Here is a 22,128-nt window from a genome sequence, read left to right as displayed (position 1 = left end):
ATATTGTTTGTTAGTTAGTTTCCATAATTTCAGTATATATTTATAAAAAAAATATCATTATAATACTTGTTTGAATTTTATTATATATGATCAATTTGAATCTTATATTTGCATTTTCTTAATCTTTGGTCACTTAGGTTTTGTAGTAAAAATAAAATCATTATTTATTACCTAATATTTATTTCATATTATAATTGCTTCTCAACGCTTTGTTAAACTGTTTTTATAATACATTAACATGGAAAATTATTTTTGTCCATATAGATTAATCAATATTCCAATAAAAGTAGGAGCAGCAGCCCAACTCACCATATAAAGAGAGAGAGAGAAGAAGGGATCAATACTTTAAGTGACCAAATCTTCTTCTTCGAGTAGCAGTGTGCATCACCACCAGTGTAGGAAGAGGAGAGGCTTCTCCTAATCCACCCTAGAATGAGTCCTATTAATGGCGAGACGTGAGTCTAGGCACTAGAAGTAGTAGTGATGCATGGGTTCATACACCACTACTATCATCTCAATTCTAACAGCTGATTCATCTTATTCCAATCGACTCTAGCCATTTTAAAGGTTGATTTTGAATCCCAAATGAATTTTTTAATAATTTGAAATATGCTATTGAATATTGTGATAAAATATTTGTTTTTTTATGATTTTTATTTGATTGTTGATTGTTGTGAAATATTTGGAGAGCCAGGGTTTACATTGTTGTGTGGCAACTCCGAGGTTATGAAGCTATCAGGAATATTTTTAAGGCAAAACAAAGATGGAATCAATATTCCATGATGAGATTGGAAGGATTGGGTTGCAACATGTTTATTCAAGGCGTGATGGTTTGATCTCGGGTGTGGAATTTGATGTGTTGACGTTGTTTTCAAATTGTTATTTTGTATGCATGGATGTTGTAGTTGGTTTGCATTTGTTAGTGTTATTGTTGATTTATTATGTTGTTTTGGATTTGTTATGTTGTATGTTAATGTTGTTTTTCATTTGATATGATGTGTGAATGGTTTTATTGTACAATTTTCCCATATATTAATGATTTTTTTTGTTCATTGATCCTATCTATGGAAAATATATCGTCATTAGGCAGTGCTATAAGGTGTGGTAAATAAGTTATAAAATCACTTAATATGTTACATTATTGTATTTAAAATATTTTCAAGATTATTTTTCTTGCGATTTTCCTCGTGTTATTAATGATTTTGTTGTCCTCCGATCCTATAAATGGAAACATAGCATTATCGAGCAGTGTCATAGGGTATAATTAGTAAATAATAAAATCACTTAATATGTTATATTATTGTGTTCAAGATCATTTTTCCTTGCAATTTTATAATGTATTTTATTGTATATTGATCATTCTTGTGGCAAATATACTGACAACAAGTATTGTCATAAAGTGCGATTAGTAAATCATTAAATCAATCAACGTAATACATTATTGCATTCAAAATACTTTTCATCATAATTTGTTAAATAAAAAATCATGTCAAAAAATATTTTAAAAAATAATAAATAATAAAGATGTAATAATAAAGGTTTTTTTTTACATTTCTTTTATGAATTTGGACCCATGGGTCCAAGGGTGCTCTTGACAATACCCTTTTGAGCTGCTATTCCAGCTACACAGTCAATCATTTTCGAGAGACAGAGTCACCTACAGTGACAATAATTTTTTTTAAAAAAAATATGTATGTAAATATTGAAAAATCTTAATATTTTTTTAATTGTAAATATTATTTGTGAATACTTGTTTATTATTTGAATTTGATTTTTTTATGTTTATGGTGATGTGTGAATTTATATTTGTGTTCTTGTTTTTTAGGACACCTTTCTTTGATGATATGGGTGATTTTGTTTTTTAATTTCACTCTTCAATTAAATATAAAATTTATTTTATATTTTAATTGCGATCCTCATTTTTTATTTGCTATTTTTTTTAAAAAAATTGTGTAATTAAAATTCTTTTTCAATTACATCCTTCAATATATAATTGATTGAGAATCAAATATCATGATTTTTACAGATTGGATGCCTCAAGTCTAATGACTTGGGTCACATGTATGAAAAGTTAACAAGAGTTTTTTTTTTAAAAAAAAAAGCTTTATAATTTTATTATTCTTTTATTGGGTTATTACAATTATATTATCTAGGCCATAGGTTTGGTGGGATATTCCAGGTTGGCTCAGTCTTAATTAACGTAGTTACAAGTTTGTTATAACTAGTTTTTTATATCCTTTTTTTTTATCTCATTTCAAAACTTGAACATCATTTTTTACACGAAAAAAAATCTAGTCACATAACAAAATGCAGGCTAGTCTAACTATATTTTAAAAATCTTAATAAGTAGATTTGATGCTCAAAAGACTTGTTTTTTTATTTTTAATATAATTCGTGGGTGTGTTTTTAAGATTGTTTGAGAAGTGATTTAATATCAATTGATGAATAAACTAATTTGCATTTACTCTAAGATAATATTTTTATTAAACTCGGTATAATTTATTAACAATAGTGAGTTAAACTTGGCCTAGCTCACCCAATCGACTCGAGACTTGATCTACTTTGAGTTTAAAAAAAATCATGTGGGAGTTAACATGGTCGATCTAATAGATTAATTTGCAACCTAATCAAAACCCGGTCTAAATTTTTTAAAAAAATTAAAAATAATATCATTTTAATTTTAAAAAATTAAAACAATGTCATTTTAATTAACCCAAATCAACCTTGTTAATCTGGTTAATCTAATCAACCCATAAATTAAGCCTCAAATTGATTCATGGGCTGAACCCGTTTCATTATTATGGACAGTAGAGAGAGAGAGAGAGAGGGAAAATAACTTAACACAATAAATAAAAAAAATTAATGATTTTTTTTTAATGAATTGGTCTCAGTTAGTTATTTAAATACTGAATTTATAGATCGATCCATGTCGTTGTACCTTTTTATTATCCATAATTAGTTGGGCCATGGAACCCGACGGAGGCCATATGATCTCGCAATCCCATAAAGAGAGAGAACAAGCCCTGGGGTTTTGGGTCATCAAACTTTGACCCAACAACATCAACAAGCCCTTCTAAAATTTTAATTACAATACTAAAACCCATTCCATTTAATTGACCGCAAACACACACAAACCCTCAAAACCCTTGACACTCCACCTTCTTTCTATCTCTCTCTCTCGTTTGCCATGGCCGTGAGTTTTCTCTGCTCTTTATCACGTTTGCTCTTGTTTATGCGTTAATGATATTTTATGTTTGTCTTTAAAAGGTTAGTATGTTTAATGTAATAGTTGATGATAACTATATTTTGATGTTTGCAGACTGTACCAGTTAACCCTAAGCCTTTTTTGAACAATCTGACTGGAAAGACTGTTATTGTCAAACTTAAATGGGGAATGGAGTACAAAGGTCAAGATTTTGTTCCCTTTTTTAGTTTCTTATTTGGGTTTTACTTCTTCTTTGTGCTTATGATTTTCGATTGGTTGGTTGGTTTGGTCTTTCAGGTTTTCTTGCTTCTGTTGATTCATACATGAACCTCCAGGTACTGTCTTTCTTTTTTCAGTTTTCTTTTTGCTTCTGTTGGTTCTTTTTTTTTTGTGTAAGATTAAGTTTTATTTCTTTATGTTTAAGTTACTTAGGGTTTTTTTTTTTTTTTTCAGTTTCAGATTTTGTTTTGTTTTTCTTTTTGGCGCACATTATTATGTTACTCGGATTTTTACAATTAATGGAATGTGATTCACAGCTGGGAAATACTGAAGAGTATATTGATGGACAGTTCACTGGAAATCTGGGAGAGATTTTGATCAGGTAAGTTGAAGTTTTTGATTTATAAGTTTATGTTATTGAGATATGTGTTTGTTGGCATGAAAACCAAGATAATAAGACATGGCTAGCGAACCTCAAAGCTCCTTTAAGTTTCTAGGCAATGGGCACAAGAAAAGCTTTTCAATCTTTGACTGATTGTATCTTAAAAAGGTTTCTTTATGTTTCAACATTTTCTCAACAATTGGACGAAGTCTTTGCTGTTATTGAAAAAGTAGGACATTTGCTTCTCTGGTAAGAGGTTTATATTTGTGTCTCTTTGTTGATGGTTAATATCAACTGTGGTAAGCTAAGCTTGCACATTTTGCATTTATCTATGGACTAGAATGATGGAGTAGTTACCTGCTTTAAAAGTTGGCAAAGGGATAAGGTTCAACTCTATTGCTGATTATCCAGGCCTGAGAAACTCGGGTCTGCTGACACTTGTGTGAACTCATGCACGCTATTATGAGAGTACTGTTTCTTTATGAAATGTTTGACCTCTTTTCCATAAGATGAATTACAGTGAAAAGCTAGAATTTATCCCCATGAGGAAGGGAATGTTGCCGTTATAACTAAAAGAGGGAAATACTGAGTTAAAGCTTACCGTGAGATTAAAGCTGTTAAGGAAAAAAGTTGAGGGTATGATGTTAGCATGATCAGTCCTTGTAAAAACTAGCAACTGTACTCATGAGGAAAAACAATCATGGCACTATAAATAAAAGAGGGAAATGCTTTGAAGTTAAAGCTTGCCATGACACTAAAATTGTTAAGATAAAGATTGAGAGTGTATGTTAATTAGCGTGGCCTGTCCTTGATGGATCCTAGAGCTTGTTCTTGTGGTAATTGTGCCAAGAATTTGTAAGATTCTTACAAGAATGTTTAGATAGACATTCAAGGTTTCTTATTTATCAAGTTCCTTTTTTGTTTATATAGACTCAATGAATGCCATCTATATGTCAGTGTGCATTTGAAATCACTTTTTTTTCCCCTTAAAGTAATGTTGGGAACTTTACAAGGTGCAGTAGGAAAGGATTCGGCTGTGAGATAGCAATCTGGTAACAAATGTTCTCAAATTATAAAGTTCTCTAAAATTATTTGTGCAAATAGGGCCAAAGGGGTTACAATTTTGAAACTGGGATTAGAAGGAATGGCAGGGAGATATCTTAGCTAGGCATTAGTCACTTTGCAAATAAGTGACCATTTTTCTATGAAGAGTAGGTTAATGCTAAATGAGAATAGCTTTCTCTCCTAAAAATTTAGTTACCTGTGCAACTGAAGATAACTAGTAATTCCAGCAGGAATTTTTTACTCGTACCACTGGTTGAATCATAGAGCTGTTTTGTATTGTGTATAGAAGTACTTTTAGCCTCAGATCTTTGAAACCCACTTGACAACTTAGTTTGAGACCCATAAAACCCTTTTCAAAGTTTTTCAAGTGTAAAGCTCCAAAGGAAACCTTTTGTTAGTTCTTCTTGCTGTTACTTTGTGAAGGACAATATTGATTTTCATAAATTGTGTTCATGTTAGCATGTTGATGATTAGATTACTAACTTTCTTGTTTCATCATTTAAATCAGTCATGAGTTAAGACTCTCAGCAGTATATGTTACCAGACACTTCTCCCTTCCTCAACTCTATCTAGTGCCAAGAGAAAAGCCAACATCACTACCAAATGGACCCCGGATCTGAAATATATTTAGTTTCACGTTAGAGATCATCTAATACATACCTCTTCTGTTTTATGCCAAGTGGTTGGGGACCTGGAAGCATTCAAAGTTTTAGCCCCGTTTTGAAATGTTTTGAACTTGGAAAGTATGGTAAATATCTTTACAGAAATCTTGAGACAATGGGATATTGATTGATTTAGATGCTTGGAACCAATAGAAATCTGAGAATAGAAGCTGAAACAGTGTCATTGAAAAATACGAGGCTTGAGCTTAACATGGTTCTTAATGATTTGACCTTGTAATTATTACTTTATATATGTAAAACTGAAATCTCGGAGTTTTTGTGCAACAACACGTAGGTATGGATTGACTAAACTAAGAACTAGTGATATTTCATCAGGTCATGATTTCAAATATGTTGGAAGTTCAAACATGTAATGGTTGTTTTGCGGTGTTATAACTTTATGAAATATCTTTGATGCTCAATGAGGTGTACCAATTTACAAACTCCTTTTTCTTTTTTTATTTCCACGCTTCATGTTTCTACACTTGTGACCAAAAGCTGAAATTACTTTCAGATTGTGATTATAATAGAGTTGGATTCCTTTGAGTTGGTTTATAATAAAGTATGAAGGCATCACATAGACATGAGATGTAGATACTGTGAAGTCTTGTGATTTGGTGATTGTGTAGACCTGGAAGTGGATTTTTTACTCAGCAACGGTAATAAATATAGGTCAAATATTACTCTTGAAGATTTAATGCAATTTAATGCTTGCATAAAGCATGTAAATGGTAATAAAAAGATAGCAATGAATCATGAATTTTTCTCTGCATTGAAAATGTCTGCTTCAAATAGGCATCCTTTTGAATATTACATACATGTTTGTTGTTCTTATATAGGTTGTGGATTAGAAGTGTAGGTAGAGTTCCAGACATCAGTAGTCACAGACAATGTTTTATGGCCAAAAACAAAATAGTGCATTAAATTTTGGTTTCTATCATGCCTTAGTATGGTGTAATTTATGTTGCATTTGCATGCCATTAATTCATCAAATACTAACTGAGATGTCATTAGTTAGGAGTAGACTTTGAGGCAAGGTCCCCTGCCTCATAGGAGGACTACATGTCTGCACAACTTCTAGAAACATCATATTGTAAATTGCTTTAATTTGTCCAAATTTCATTAGAATTAAGCTTCATATTCCTTCAGAAGATTTACTGGGTCTTGTTGCATGCTATCTGCAGATGCAACAATGTTCTCTACCTTCGTGGAGTTCCGGAGGATGAAGACATAGAAGATGCCGAACGAGACTAAGAAGAGGTCTTCAATGTCTCTTGGTCTTCAATGTACTGAGTTAATAGAACTCCATTTCCATTTCCATTTCCATTTCAGATATGCTAATGTTATATTTGTGTTATAATTAGAGTTTCATTGTTTGCCTTTGACATGAGCCATGGCATTTGCTGCACTTGATGGACCGATTCATATCACCTTATTTAACTCTTTGATTGCTTGCTTCTGGATTTTCACTTAACACCTCTGTTTTTCACCTGTTCTAGAGTGATCTAGTTGAATGATACATGGATTCCATCATCTCGTGTCACATAACCATCTTCTAGAGTAGGTCGTGAATTGAAGAAATTCTTCTATGTGGTTATCTGGTTGATGAGTAGAAAAAGAAAGCGGTTTATCTTTGTTTGAAGCTTTTTTTTCCCTTCCTAGACAACCTGAGAACTGAGTACAATGATAACAGATAAAGAACTTTCTACAATTCTTTGTAGAAGTAAAATTAAAGGAAAGGACATGCCAATTTCTTATTCACGTAAAAAAGTCAAAATGGCAGATTAATTTGGTGATTTAAATCAGAGAATTGTTGCTCGGGCATTAGGATGCGTCTTTTTCCGGTTCACGCTTCTCCTAGGTGGTTCAATATCTTACTTTCTTCTCTATTTTGAGGTTTGTTCCCCATTTTGTCTGAGTCTAATCAAAGCAGGGTGGCTTTATCTTTGCTATCTTTCCGGTGGCTCTCCTCATTTCAGGGAATTACTGTACTGGATCCCTGCTCCCTTTTTGCGTGCATGCAATAAATAGTGTTGATGTGATTCCATTGGTATAAGAGGAAGGAAAGCTCCATCACCATCTTTGTGTGTGTGGGTCTTGCAAGCAACATGCCGAGCAGCTCGGCTTGTTTTTATTTTGGAGCTTTGGGGCCCCATTAGATCAGTGTACTTACCACCAATATGTCTTCTTCTGCTAAGAAACACTTGTAAGTATTAACTTTAAAGTTGGATTTATGTAACAAGTGACATGTGGTCAAACGCTGCTTGATAGATGGCTTTGCGCAAGAAAAGAAAAAAAAGGCAAATCAAACAAGTTAGAATTCTCTCTTGTCTCTTGCGGTTTTTTTATTCAGCCCCAGACGCTATCTCTAGCTTAACCTTTCTAAATTAATGGTGTTCATGTTTTACACTCCACATGGTATTGCGTGGGTTTGGGGAAAAATAATTTTTAAAGAATAAAAAAAAATTATTTTAATACGATTTAAAGTAAAAACAATCATTATGACTCTTTCAAGCATCCTCCAAGGCTCTAAATCCAAGCTATATACAAATAAAACGTATTGGTTATTTCTCCAACGGGTATCGGATCAGCCAAAGCAGATGGTATCAAAAAAATAAAAAATTGAGAATGCAAATAATATAATAAACCATACTGGTCGCACATTTGTCCACATGTATGCAAAGTACAAAACCTAACATCAAACTTCCGTGGAGTTAAGGGCCGCACGGGAAGACAGATATGTTGGAGTTCCGAGTAAGGAATCATGCTATGTAATGAAAAGGCATAACCCCAGCTAGCTACCACCAACTAACCACGTGAGAGATAGATGTGTACTGTAAAGAGTTGTTTGGTTGCCCAGAATTCAACGGGTTACCCTTCTTCTCAACAACCATGTGAGAACCCACTTCCATTTAAGCTGTGTGCCCACAGTTTTTCCATGGCGAAGGGCCCAGGATGCCACCAAAGTCCTCTTCACATTTATTAAGTCACTTTGCAGGACATAATTGGTTGTTTGTCCCCACCAAAAACATGTATTTTAAACAGCCTTTTGTCAGGGTCAAGAGCGGCTAATAATGTATTATGTTATCTGCAGTAAAACTTAGTTGATTAGCAAATATAATGATTCTCTTCTTTGTCAATTCAGGACCATGGCATCGATGAAATCTTGACTTGGTCGCGTCTAATTAGGTCAAAGATGAACTCGTGGTTGGTGGTGAACCTAAATTATCAGTGTTGGGAACATCCACCTTGACCTCATCAGCCCACGTCCATCAAGTTAACTAAAATAATTCACACTAGTTGTCGTTTTAATCAATGTTCAGTAAGATAAATGTTGGGGTACCCTCAGTTTTTGAGAGAAAACCTCCAGTATTGCCATGATGATATAACCATTGAGAAAGATGAATTATTTATACACACTTCGGATTATTTTTCTTCAAGAAAAAGGAAAGGGTCCTCTCTGTGGTCTGTAAAAGGGTACCCTGATGAGATGCTTCTGGATTTTAAGTTCGTCTTAACTCACTCGCCGCCGCGAAATAAAAAATGAAAAAGAAAAAAGGGGGTAAATCACAGCATCATGTCCCGGGCAATGTCTGTAGCCAATTACCGTAGAAAAGGGGGGAGGGGGGATGACATCGACACCTAGATTACGGGGCATTGAGAGAGAGGATAACTCGAGAAAAGAAACATGCAAGGCTGCACGAGGAAATTTCGAGCAAGAGACTTCAAACTTAAACTTGGAATTATCCATTCATACAAACACTTAGACGTACAACAAGAATATTTGTCTGTCATTTGAACCATTTTGTTGGGTTCATCAAAAGGAAAATGAAGTCATGAACTAGGGCTGCTACTCATTTATTACATTATGTATATATAAATTACAAGACCAAAAAATTCCTTCGTGGGAGAAGAGAGAAAAGAATCACAATTTGCTATAATGATAGCACGTTCGATGACCACTTGAAGGGACACAAGGCAGGCGTCAAAAGTAGCCTCTCGCTTAAAATTCCTTCAATTCCAGTAAGGCTTCGGTATTTATAGAGTAAACTTTCACATCACCCTCCTTTCTTCATGGCCTACACGAACGATTAATTACCATACATCACGTAGATACCTGCCATTCATTTGCAGACTCTTCACAAAGCTTTCTGTCCTTGAGTTGTCGAAGGATCCCTGGATATACAACCAAGTACACAAAGTTGGATGCGATACAAGCAAAATTACACATTAGAAAAATTGAGAAAGGGCGTCATGTGATGGCTCTCTCAGACACCAAGAAAGGGGGACAAATTTATATCATAATGTGGATTCTAGCCTTTCAAGGAACTAAAGGGAGTGTACGAAATATATCCACGTTCAGAACAAGAAAGCAATGTCGACATGGAAAAATCTCAATCACAGGAAAGCAATGGACATGGGATTGGGCCCTTTGCTAACCATGTCTGTGGGGCAGGTTCTGTTAGATTTTTTCCCCTAGTTTTCGTGACTACTAACCATGAAAAAGAACGCAGTAGTAACACTTTTAAGGTGAACTGCATACATGGTGACAGAGCCAGCTAGAAACTTCTAATAACAAGGCTAATTTTTTTTACCTGCTCTTGCACAATAGTGTGGAGCGCTCTGTGGACATCTTTAGCCATGCCTTTGGCATCACCACAAACATATAAATATCCACCTTGTGAAATCATGTTCCAGATATCAGAAGCCTGAACCAAAGAAAACACATGCTCAACGCTTTAGTTAATAACAAAAATAAATAAATAACATCGCAGCATTTTGATTTCACCAGATAGTGTGTTAGGTGAAACAGAACCAAGTACCTTCTGCATCATCTTATGCTGCACGTATTCCTTGGTAGGTCCCTCACGGGAAAAGGCAACAACTAGTTCAGAAAGTGCACCACTTTCAACGAAGTTGTTGAGCTCGTCTTCATAGATAAAATCCTGCAAAGTGTAAGCGTGTTAATAAAAATTCTTGAAATGATATCCCTACACCAACCACAGAGCATTCTAGATATATGATAATAACATAACCTACCATTTTGCGGTTCCTGCAACCAAAGAATAATACAGAGGATCCCAGTTCTGATCCTGCTTCTTTCAGGGCTAATCTTTCCTGAAAAGGGAGATAAAAAATAAAGATTATAAGATTGGATAATTCATTGTGATAACATAGATCACTTGAAAAAAGACAACTGAACATAAAGTTAACGAGTCCAAACCTGGAGGAAACCTCTGAAGGGAGCTAAACCAGTTCCAGGGCCAATCATAATGATGGGAACTTTAGCATCTTCTGGGAGTTTGAAGTTTGATTGCCTAACAAAAACAGGTGCCCAGCTGCAATCATGGCTTTTCTCCAGAGGCACAGCGTTCTGTGGAAGGAATAAAATAAGAATTAACCTTGATAAACTTGGTGTATAGAATATTCTATCAAAGATCAAGAATAACATGGATAGAAGAATCGTAATACATACATCAGTACACACATACAAGGAGATGGGCTAACCCTAGCATCGAGCATTGTAAAAATGTTGATCACTAATTTCCAACCCCCGTGATAATTTAAGACACCCCACATATTTACTACCCAATTCAATCGATTTTTGCACTCCACCCTGAGGTGTTGCTTTGTCATAAAATGCAAAAAACAAAGCAGAACAGAAATTTTTGAACAAGTACCTTCATCCAAGTTGAGCACACTCCTTTGTGAATACGACCTCCTGGTGTTTTTTCAAGAACCAGTGCACATGTAACATGAATTCTTGATGGAGCCATGCTGCTAGTCATGATTTCAAATATTAGGCACATAAATTCCAAAGAACAGAATTAAGAATGATAAACCAAAGAGGGTGCAGGTGCAATTTTTGAAAGTAAATGGTCCTTGAATACATAAAAGTTCCCTTTGTGCTAAAAAGGGATATCCAGACTCCAATTACAGTTCCTCTAAAAGAGCTACGAAATACAAAATCCAGATTTTTGTTCTCTTCAATATTATCCCGTTGATCAGTGGAACAACTTGTTTGCCACATTCCATAACTTTTTATTCAGGAAAATTGAGCAAGCTAAAAGAATTTGGGTTTAGATTAAACATGATATGAATCCCTTGCCATCTCCCATCACAAACTAAGATAGATTAATTCTGAACCTTCCCAGAAAAAAGAGGGTAAAAAAAACACACCTTGGAGATGATGAAATAGAATAGTATCTTGGCTGCAATCGAGGAGCAACTGAAGCAAAGAAGACACCAAGTGGGGGCTTGGCTGATGGAAATTCAGCCATGACCTCAAGGAGGCTTCTCTGATTTGCAACTAACAATTGTGCATATTCATCCTGTACAAGAGTGCAAATCAAAGTTATATCCACTTAAAGCTACAAACTAAAACAGGGACTAACTTGATGACAAAATATTGTTGGTAGATTTACAACCTTCCCAGCAGGCGATGCAAGATGCCTTAGTCGATCAGCTTCTGTTGGATCAGTAGCATGAGCTGCTAAAGCCATTAGAGCAGACTGCAAAGCATATGCATTGCAACAATAATTACTCGAATGTGAAAAAAATCCTATAAAATGAAATATGATATCCATTGATGCTTCGACTTAAGAAAACAGCTAACCTTCTTGGGCAAACTCAAAAGATCAGCATATCGAGCTAGAGCAGTTTTTAAGGTGGACGGTGGGAATGGAGGTGGCAGGGCGCTTCCACTAAGTGGTGTGCCATCCACATTATCATTGTGGATAGAGAAATAAGTATCTGGTGATAAACCCAACAACTGCAGTGCTTCCTCTACAGTTTCACTTAGATTTTCACAGTACACACCAACATGATCCCCAGTTCCATATCTGAACAACAAAGGAACAGTTATGAGCACATAATAAATTGTTCTGTGCATAACCAGTGTACATTGTTCTCTTACAATTATTCCCCATGAAAATGCGTTTGGATGTCATTTTCAAGGGAAAAAAAAGAGAAAACAACAAAGATATTGCAAACAACTTACGCAAGTCCGGTGCCTGATATTTCTAACTCCAGATGGGTACATGAACGATCAGATGCCGGGGTATGAAGCTCCCTCCTCACAGCAACATTAGCCCTTCAGTAGCAAACAGAACACAAAACTTAGATCAAATTAAGCTACTAAATTGTCACCAGAAAATCCAAAAGGAATTATTTTTTGATACCTGCATGGATGCTGAGCATCATAGACAGCATGACCATTTGCATTACTCCAGTTATCATCCTCTAATGGGGCATCTTCAGGGTCATGGACTACAACCCGATATTCTGATACAGTGGCAGCATAAGGAGTAGAAACAGCTGTTGGATCGTCTCCGTCAAGAAGCAACTGGTCCATCTCAGGCCACAACAATTCCCGCCTAAAATAGCAAGAAGAAAAGGAAAGAATGAGATCTCTTTCAAGAAAATTCATTCTGTTCATGCAGTATACCAATTCAAGTTCTCCTTACCATGCAGCAAAGTCATCTTCCATGCATTGATCATCATCACCAAGACCCACTGCGGCAAGGCGCTTCCCACCTAAAAAAACAAAGAGAAAAATGGTTATGGAAAGAAAACAAGGAAAACTTAGTTGCTAGGCAGAATGAACAACATCGATGAGCGCATTTTAACTCTTGAAGACCATTTGATGATAATAAGGAAAAACATTGAGGACCACAATGTGGCGCACAATTAATTAGAAAACTCCTCTAATTCTTATATTAAATATGCAGCTAATTGGGCTTCAAATTTTTTATTTTTTGCAAGCAATTGAATTGTAGAAACAGTGTTCCTTTAGGAGCAAAAGCTTCGCATGCATCAGGAGAACCTGGCAGACTCTATTTATCTTGGCAAGGAAGCTGGCTAACATCAAAGGGCACACTGCCTTCATCAACGCACAAAACATTTGCGAAGTAGCAATGCATTATTGACAAAAGATCCATATTGCAAAGCGATCATGTTTCCTTGAGTAATAGCAAGTTTGAACATGCAACTCATTGACTTTACGCAGCTTCAAAATCCTTTACATAGTTTTCTGGTTGGTAGAGAATGTTTTACTCGGCACATTTGCTAGTTTAACAAACAAATTGATAGTAGAATGTGGTCTTCACAAGCACTAGTCTTGTCTGCATATTCATGGTTCACAAACACAAATTTCATTGAATCACATTATTCAAATATAAGGAGTCTGAAGCCATTCAGGCTTTATACTCGTCAGTATAAAAACATTAGCAAGAAAAACTCTCGACATATAAAAAAAATTTCCAAACAAATTTTCACTAAAACAAGGAGCAAACAAATATGTAGGCATACCCTGGTCAGCAAAGATTTTATCCACCACTATAGCAATCTGTTCAACGAAACAAAACAAGTATATAAACAGTTAATCAGCAAAAACAAGCAATTAAAACCACTGGCTAATTGTGAAAGAAAGTATAAATAGAGTCACATTCCACACCTTGTTAAAATGCTCGTACTGCCTGTTGCCAAGGCCAAAAACTGCAAATGGAAGGTCCTTGAGCCATTCCCCTCTCTCATTTCCCTATATGAACACAATCATAAAACCATGAACACTAATTATGAAATCCTGCTCTCTAATACCAAACCAATTAATACTTCCCAGAAACTCACCTCTGTAAACCATTTGTAGAACCTTGCCGCATTATCAGTAGGCTCACCATCTCCGTATCTAAACACCCCCATACATCAAAAACAATTTAAAAAAAAAACTAAAATAAATTACAAGTAGACTATTATCAAAATTACTCACGTAGCCAAGAAGAAAATAACCAGATCCTCTTTCTTCAATTTCTCTTCGTATTCATCATCATCACCCGCATAATCATCCTATCATAAATAAATAAATAAATAAAATTAGATATTAAAAAAAAACAATCTAGAAAAAAAATTAAAAAAAAAGGTCCACCATACCAAATCAACAGTTTTAAATGTAGCCTTGTCATACCGAGCTTTTGCCTCCTCAGCTAGAGCCTAAAAAAAATTCAAAAGAAAATCTTAGCTAAACTACTCATCAACTAAAGCTGAATTCTCACCGTACACGTGGGACATCATCGCACGTGCACGGTGATGATTACAGAGTCATGTCACTCCATCGATAGCATTGCGATAAACTAAAGTGTACCTTAGCAAATCCTTCTGCGGTACCGGTTTGGGTGCCGAAAAAGATGGTGACCTTTTTCTTGCCATCATCAACTTCAGGTTCAAGGTCTTTAACAATCAGGGGCTTGGGAGGTACAGGTACTTTGGGTCTCTGATACCCAGATGATCTTCTCCAAATCAAAACGACGACGCAGCCGATCAAAACAGCGATGGAAGTAGTTAAGATCATAACAAACTCACGATTCTCGAGGATCAAAGTTGCTACCTCAGCAACAGAACCACCGGACTCCGATGAAACATTCGCGGGGTCCACTTTGCCTTTGATTATGGCTTGCATAAGATCAAGTGGAGACACTTTGATCGAGCTGCTTGATGACTCCATGTTGTTTACAAAGACTCACAAACCAGTTTCTTCTTATTACTACTCTTCTTCTTCAAGGAGGAAAAAAGATCTCTCTCTGCTTCTTGCTTGTTGTATGGTTGGTGGGCGTAGGCAGAGAGAGAAATAAGCAGAAAGAGTTCCCTGAGGGGGAAGGCATGAGAGAAATGAGGGGGGGTAATAAAGGGAGGATGGAGGTGCAACGCCAACCAAACCAGACTGGTCAAACTCACCAAACTCTGAGTTAACCATGGTTAAGAGTTAAGGCTTTAAGGCGGTTGATTTTAGATGGAGTCAGGTTATGGAACGGTGAAGTTCTAAAATGCCCTTTTTCTGTCCTTTTCTTTTCTTAATTAACTATTATTATTTCTCAGCAAAGTAAAATTGTTTTATATTCATGACATTTGGATTTGATTTTGCTTTGCTGGCCTTGAGATTTGGATCTGATATTATATTTATTTTTATTTTTCTTAAGCAATAAATAAGGAGTAAAGGGTTGTTGGGGCAAGGATACAACTGTGCATTGGTATATCAATTTTTTACTTTTTCTTATTTCAGTACATGGACTTTAGTTTTTTTAATTTTACACAACCTTTTCAAAACCATGAGATTGTATTTCCATCTAAATTCTTCTACTCCAAGAGCATGTTGCACCGCGTTTGTTTAAATTCTTTAAAAAAAATTGTTAAATTTTTTTTTATTTTCAGATTATTTTGATGTGTTGATTTTAAAAATAATTTTAAAAAAATAAAAAATATATTATTTTAATGCATTTCTTAGTAAAAAACACTTTAAACCGCAACCGTTACCACAATTTCAAAAATAATTTTTTAAAAATATATATTATTTTGATGTATTTTTAGATGAAAAGCACTTTAAACGCAACCATTACTGCTACCACAATTCCAAACAAAGTGAAACTTTAAAATAAATTCATTTGTTTGGTTAAAATAATTTTTGATCGTACTTTAATTTTTGGGATTTCTTTTGCTAGTAAAAGTTCCTCCTAAAATAACATTGTTTGGTTAAAATAAATTCATTTATTTGGTTAAGAAAACACAATATTTAATATATATATATATATATATATATATATATATATATATATATATATATATATATATATATATAAATGAAAGACACTAGCTCGATGTTGTTAAGTCAAGTATGTCTTTAATAGAAGTATTTTATGTTGTGATTGTGATTATTTTTTAAAATGTGTTTTTACTTGTAAATATATTAAAATAATATTTTTTTAATTTTTTAAATTTATTTTTGATATTAATACATCAAAATAATCAAAAAATACCAAAAATTTAATTTAAAAAAAAAATCATTTAAAAACAAAAAACAAGGTCACAAGGGAATACCAAACGAGATAAGTCATTTGCATTTCATACATATGTCACATAAATTCAAGATAAAAGACAATTATTTAATTAATTGTTTGAGATTACGGCAGCGGTTGTGGTTCTAAGTGTTTTTTATTTAGAAATACATTAAAATAAAATTTTTTATTTTTTAAAAATATTTTTGACATCAACACATCAAAACAATTTAAAAATATAAAAAAAAAATCAAAATTTAAAAAAACACGATTTGCACCATATTCTTAAACACAACCTTTAGTTGGCTAGATAATAACCACAATCTTTGCTAATATACATAAACTACTACAGCCACAGGTTGAATAACTTTTTTATATGATAGGGTGGATAGTGTTTAACTAAGTGATAAGTATATTTATAATGATTTAATAAATATTTCTTTTTAATATTTATTCATTATAGAACCCTATATATAAATATAAATCTTCTACATTTGCACATGTTTTTGTTCTATATTTTAACCCTAGTCCCGTCTATTTTTTTTTCTTTCCTTTTTTACCTTTTTTTATCACTTTGTTGTCATTTATTTTGCATAATCCAAAATAATAAAAATATTATCAGCAAGAAAAATAAAAACAAACCATAAAACACCAAGTCTTTTGCATCATTAAAAATTTAAGAAAAAACAAACTTCAATAGGAACATAAAAATAAACCATAAGACACAAAATATTAAATAAAAAAAAAAAAGTCTTCCGAGCAAAGATTTTTAAGACTTGCCACTAGTGTCTTTAAAAATCATTCTTTTTAATGCACTTCACACATTTAAACACCTGCAGTAAAAAAATTAGATTTAATATTAATGAATATAGTAATTAGAAAACTAAATAAATAAAATCTTTGAAGATTAGTTTGTGAGGTGACAAGCACAATTTTGTTGACAAAAATAAACTACAAGTTGGATAATATTTAATTAAGTAACGGGCATCAACACAGATTGATAGTGATTAAATAATCATTTATTAATATAAGAGATGTTAACCCGCGAGTCTGCATTATTATTATTTTTTTAAAATAATGTTTAGATACTGTGAGTGCTTTTTCAAGAAAGAAAAAATATTTACCACTTGGGTTATGGTCCTAACTTGTTAAATAATTTAATTTAATTTTAATTAAATAATTAGAAGAAATAGATAACGTTAATAAACATATAAAATAAAATAAAAAACACAATAACTTGGGAAAACATTCATTTTTCAAGAGCGGGAAAATCACATTATTTGATTTTTAACCAATTAAATATAAAAATGATGAAATCGAGTAAAAAGAAATAAAAAAATAATTTAAATCAATCCGAGTTAGCATGATAAATATGTAAAAGGACGAGACAATTTAGGTTAACCAATCAAACTCACATCCCAAGTCATGAGATCGGGATAAACCGATAGAAAAGAAATGAAAGAAAACCGCGAACCTAAATTTCTTTTTTAAAAAATAATATTGAACAATAAAATCAAAAAGGAAAATTAGACTAAAAAAAGGATGTTAACCCTTTATAACTTTTCAAACCAATGACCCATGTCATTAAACTGAAAGTACCATACATAGAAAAACATCGAAACTCAATCCTTAACAAACAAAACATTGAATGATGAAATTGAAAAAAAATTATCATTTGCATAAAAGGATTCAAAACAAAAATTAAAATTAAAAGAATGATAATAAAAATAGAAATAAAAAATAAATTATAGGACAACAACAAATTTTCAATTGAATGGTGAAATTGAAAAGAAAAATAACTTTAACAAAATAAAAAAAATCAAAATCAAAATAATGAGGACCAAACTGGAAAAACTAATATACTATAAATTTATATTGAAAGATAAAATTAAAAATCAATAGAACCTTTATAAGAGGATCAAGAAAAAAAATAGAAATCAAAATAATAAGAATATAAGTTAAAATACCAACGACAAAGAGGGCTAATATATAATTTTTAGGGGATGGGAGAGAAAAGAAAAGAAAAGAAAGCTCTACCAAAGGCAAAACGCTCCACCACCGCTGACATGCACCGCACCAACAAGAAAAGGATGTGGCATGCTTTTAGTGATATGGCAAAAATATATTTTTAGTCACTAGAAGGTGCCGCTAGAAATGCATAGGCGCCTCCAACACACCAACAAATCCACCACACACGCTGATAACTTTTTTTGTCATTTTAATAATATATAATCTATGCAAAAATATCAAATTGCCCTCCGTGAAACAGTAATAACAAAAAAAAAACACGCAGTGAAAATACTAAAAAAACCCTTGGACATATGTTTTAGTCTTTTCAAGGGTAAAGTTGTTACTTTATTGTGTTTTTAAAAGTGAAAAGACATAAATATCCATACATGTCAGTTTTTAAAGTTTTATTTTATAAGGTAATTAAGTCATCTCACTATACTTAAAAAAAGATACATATACCTTCAATCAATCATTTAATGACCAATGAACTATGTGAAAAAACCTAAATACCCCAACACCAGCGCTTCTGATTTTTGCTTTTAGGGACAAATATGTCATTACTTTTTTCAGTGAGCATTGTAAATGGATTTATGTTCCTAGATAATTCTAGACGACTGGATTGAAATTTTTTACATGTAAAAAAATAATGCACATACTAAGGGAAATTCTATGACGGTGTCATTAAACCCAACTCAACATGTCAAACTTGAAATCTCTCGACCAGATATCTTGTCTAGCTTGAGTTTCATAATAAATTGGATGGGTTGTTATGGCATGACCCAATCGACTTTGCAAGTTAAAGGAAACTCGGACAATTGATAAAAATATGGTTTGACTTTAGAAATATTTTCAAGGTGATATCTTTTCTAAAAACAATATTGAGATGATGACATATTTGATCAACCCAAGTCAACATAGATTTATCCATCAAACCCGCGACTTGGTCATGAACTCCATTGAGTTTAATAACTTTGTTTTTTTAAACTATTTTTATTTAATTATATGATAAAAAATAGATTTTCACAAAACCGAACAACAACTCAATATTAATATGTTGTTTGAAGACCATGATAACCTCTCAAAAAGTAAATTGAAATAAATCATAAAACTTGATTTTCAATGTTGTTTTTTTTAGTAGAATCATTTTTTTTATTTTACAATATGATAAAAAAATATTTATTCAATGTGTCATTAATAGCAATTTTAATTTAAGTTATTTTACTAGCAGCCCGACATACTGGTTCATTACTATATAGTATATAGTTTAACGTGTTCAATCCTACATCATAGTAGAACATAGCACACCAAACAATTTTTCTTTACAAGTTTTTTAAACGAAGAAAATATATGAACAATACAATTTTTTTATGTGTGTATACGCGCACAAGCACTTTATAACAATATAAGAGATTAAAAATAGTTAGTGTTATAAATTTATTCTTATTATAAATCTAATATAAAGATTTATGAGTTAGTAATATAGCTCTTTACCATAATTTGTAATTTTAATGAAATAAAATTAATAATTTATTATTAGATTATCATGAATATAAAATATTAAAATGAATATTATAAATTATGATTTTGGTTTTTTTTATGAAAAATAGTAATTTTTATGTATTTCTTATTTTGTTTGGTAAAAAAATCCATCTTTATTCTCAACAAATAAAGATGTTGGAATATAATTAAGTATCTATTTAATGGTGTGTTAAATATTAATTTTTAAAGTATTTTTTTATTTAAAAATATATTAAAATAATATTTTATTTTTTAAAATCTATTTTTTAATACTAATATATTAAAATAATTCAAAAATAAAAAATAATTTTAAACTAAAAATTTCTAATTTTTCTTAAAAGTATAATTGGACTCCAAAGTCAACCAACAAGAAAAGAAAAAGGCAACGTGCGGTAAACACGCACAGGAATGGCGAGACGGTTAGAGGTCACGTGCACCTCAAATAAAATCCACGTGCCTCCAATGATCTAGCCAATCGCCTCCAGATTCGTGTCGCTGTGCTAAACAGTAACAATCATGCAATTTTATTATTGTATCGACATAGAATTAAAATTTCAAAAATGCCAAACTGAAAGGGACCCACTCATCAAAATCTAAGGACTAAATTGTCACAGGCTGGATCGGTAGTGGGCAGCCACAAAATTGATCAGAATATGCATGTGGAGAGAAGTGATGGCTCATGGCTCCTTTCTCACCAGAAATCTTTTTAAAAAATTTGATGGCTCCCTTCATTTCCATGTTCTGTCAGGAGAAGTTGTGGTACGAGTTTTTTTTCGGATTTTATTACAGCTAAATTGTTTTTTTAAATAACATAACACAAAAAATATTTTAAAATAATACAAGAATAAATGCTTATTTTTATACAAAATCTAAAAATAAAAAGAATTATATTTGAATTAAAATTATTTTGAAGAAGAAAAAAATTAGAGCAATTTAGTTAAGATAAAATCACACATATTTTTAATAAAAAAGTATTCATTAATAATAAATAAAATATTATTAAATTTCTTCTCCATATATATTTTATCTTCATACTATTTCTTTACGTGAATTAATAAACTATTCCTTCAAAATAGTTTTAATTATATTTTATCTCAAACATAACTCTACTCTGTTTACTTGTAGTGCTGGTTTGAGAATGGAGTTTGTGTAAGAATATTTAATTAGGATAAATTCATGTGAATCTATCTATTTAATAAAAAAATAAATAAAATAGTTTTTTAAAGAAAAAATTAGATTATAATTGATTGACGTGAGAAAATAGTAGGAGTAGAAAAAAAACCTGGAGAGAAAAATTAAAAATATCTTATCTATTATTGATAAATATTTTTTTTCATTAAGCTAATAGATGCATTTGATTTTATCTTAACTAAAATGCTCTAATTTATTTTCTTCAAAATAATTTTAATTTAAATATAACTCTTTTTACTGATAGAATTTATATAAGAACAAAGCATTTATTATTTTATTGTAGATTTGTATAATAATAAATCATTTATTTTTCTTATAAGAATATATTTTTTAAAATTCAAATCTTAAAATTGGCTCAATTAATTTTTCCATTGCTGTCTCCTATTCTCTAAATAATATATTTTTTATATGGTATTATTTTTAAAAAAAAAACCTTTATCCATTGCACGCTACTTGTAAGTCCACGCGTACATGTTTTCGCCAGGCTTTGGATGTTGCTAACGGTCAAAAGTTTCGTGCTTAAGATGCATGATTTAAGATGGTGTTTTTTTTCTTTGTTGCTATTTTTCTTTTTGCCACGTTCAAGGTCAGTATCCGAGGAGACCAGTAGCCTTGAGTTGACCAACAGCTCTACAGAATATTCAAGAAGTACTCTACTGCTTGCATTTTGACAACGTCTCATGCCCGTTAAATTAATTGAATCGGTAAGAGTCAAGACATCCCGCTTTGTTAATGATGCATTACCGTGATTACTTTTTTAAAGTTTTTTTAAATTTATTTTTAATAAAAAAATATAAAAAATAATTTGTAATTAAAAAAATAAAAAAATTAACTTTTTTAAAAATATTTTTAAAACAATAAGGGCATGTTTATGACTATGGTAGTTATAGCAGTTCAAAGTATTTTTTTTTAGAAATATATTAAAATAAATTTTTTTATTTTTTAAAAATTATTTTTGATACTAACACATCAAAACAATTTAAAAATATAAATTTTTTTATTTTAAATAAAAAAATTAAAATTTTTAAAAACATGATTTAAACCGCATTACCG

The 22,128-nt window shown here is 32.0% G+C and overlaps 2 protein-coding genes across 2 annotated transcripts; one reads left to right on the top strand and one right to left on the bottom strand.

Annotated features, from left to right (window-relative positions):
* Positions 1-3,035: 3,035 nt before the first annotated feature.
* LOC7461580 (probable small nuclear ribonucleoprotein F) lies at positions 3,036-7,007 on the top strand. The gene is made up of 5 exons (XM_002325015.4): positions 3,036-3,193; positions 3,320-3,407; positions 3,503-3,540; positions 3,742-3,806; positions 6,718-7,007. Exons 1-5 carry the CDS (start codon positions 3,188-3,190, stop codon positions 6,785-6,787), a joined length of 267 nt encoding a protein of 88 aa, XP_002325051.3. The 5' UTR covers positions 3,036-3,187; the 3' UTR covers positions 6,788-7,007.
* A 2,250-nt stretch (positions 7,008-9,257) lies between these two features.
* Positions 9,258-15,195, bottom strand: LOC7488968 (NADPH--cytochrome P450 reductase). Its single transcript, XM_002324433.4, has 18 exons — positions 14,673-15,195; positions 14,462-14,521; positions 14,301-14,377; positions 14,162-14,219; positions 13,989-14,072; positions 13,844-13,880; positions 13,000-13,069; positions 12,715-12,909; positions 12,534-12,626; positions 12,150-12,375; positions 11,962-12,045; positions 11,714-11,865; positions 11,215-11,311; positions 10,758-10,907; positions 10,574-10,651; positions 10,357-10,479; positions 10,129-10,242; positions 9,258-9,709 (listed from the first exon to the last, which is right to left on the bottom strand). Exons 1-18 carry the CDS (start codon positions 15,030-15,032, stop codon positions 9,629-9,631), a joined length of 2,139 nt encoding a protein of 712 aa, XP_002324469.1. The 5' UTR covers positions 15,033-15,195; the 3' UTR covers positions 9,258-9,628.
* Between the last annotated feature and the right edge of the window lie 6,933 nt (positions 15,196-22,128).

Source organism: Populus trichocarpa, chromosome 18 (genome assembly GCF_000002775.5).
Source record: "Populus trichocarpa isolate Nisqually-1 chromosome 18, P.trichocarpa_v4.1, whole genome shotgun sequence".
Taxonomy (NCBI): domain Eukaryota; kingdom Viridiplantae; phylum Streptophyta; class Magnoliopsida; order Malpighiales; family Salicaceae; genus Populus; species Populus trichocarpa.
This window is presented reverse-complemented; position numbering and strand designations above follow the sequence as displayed.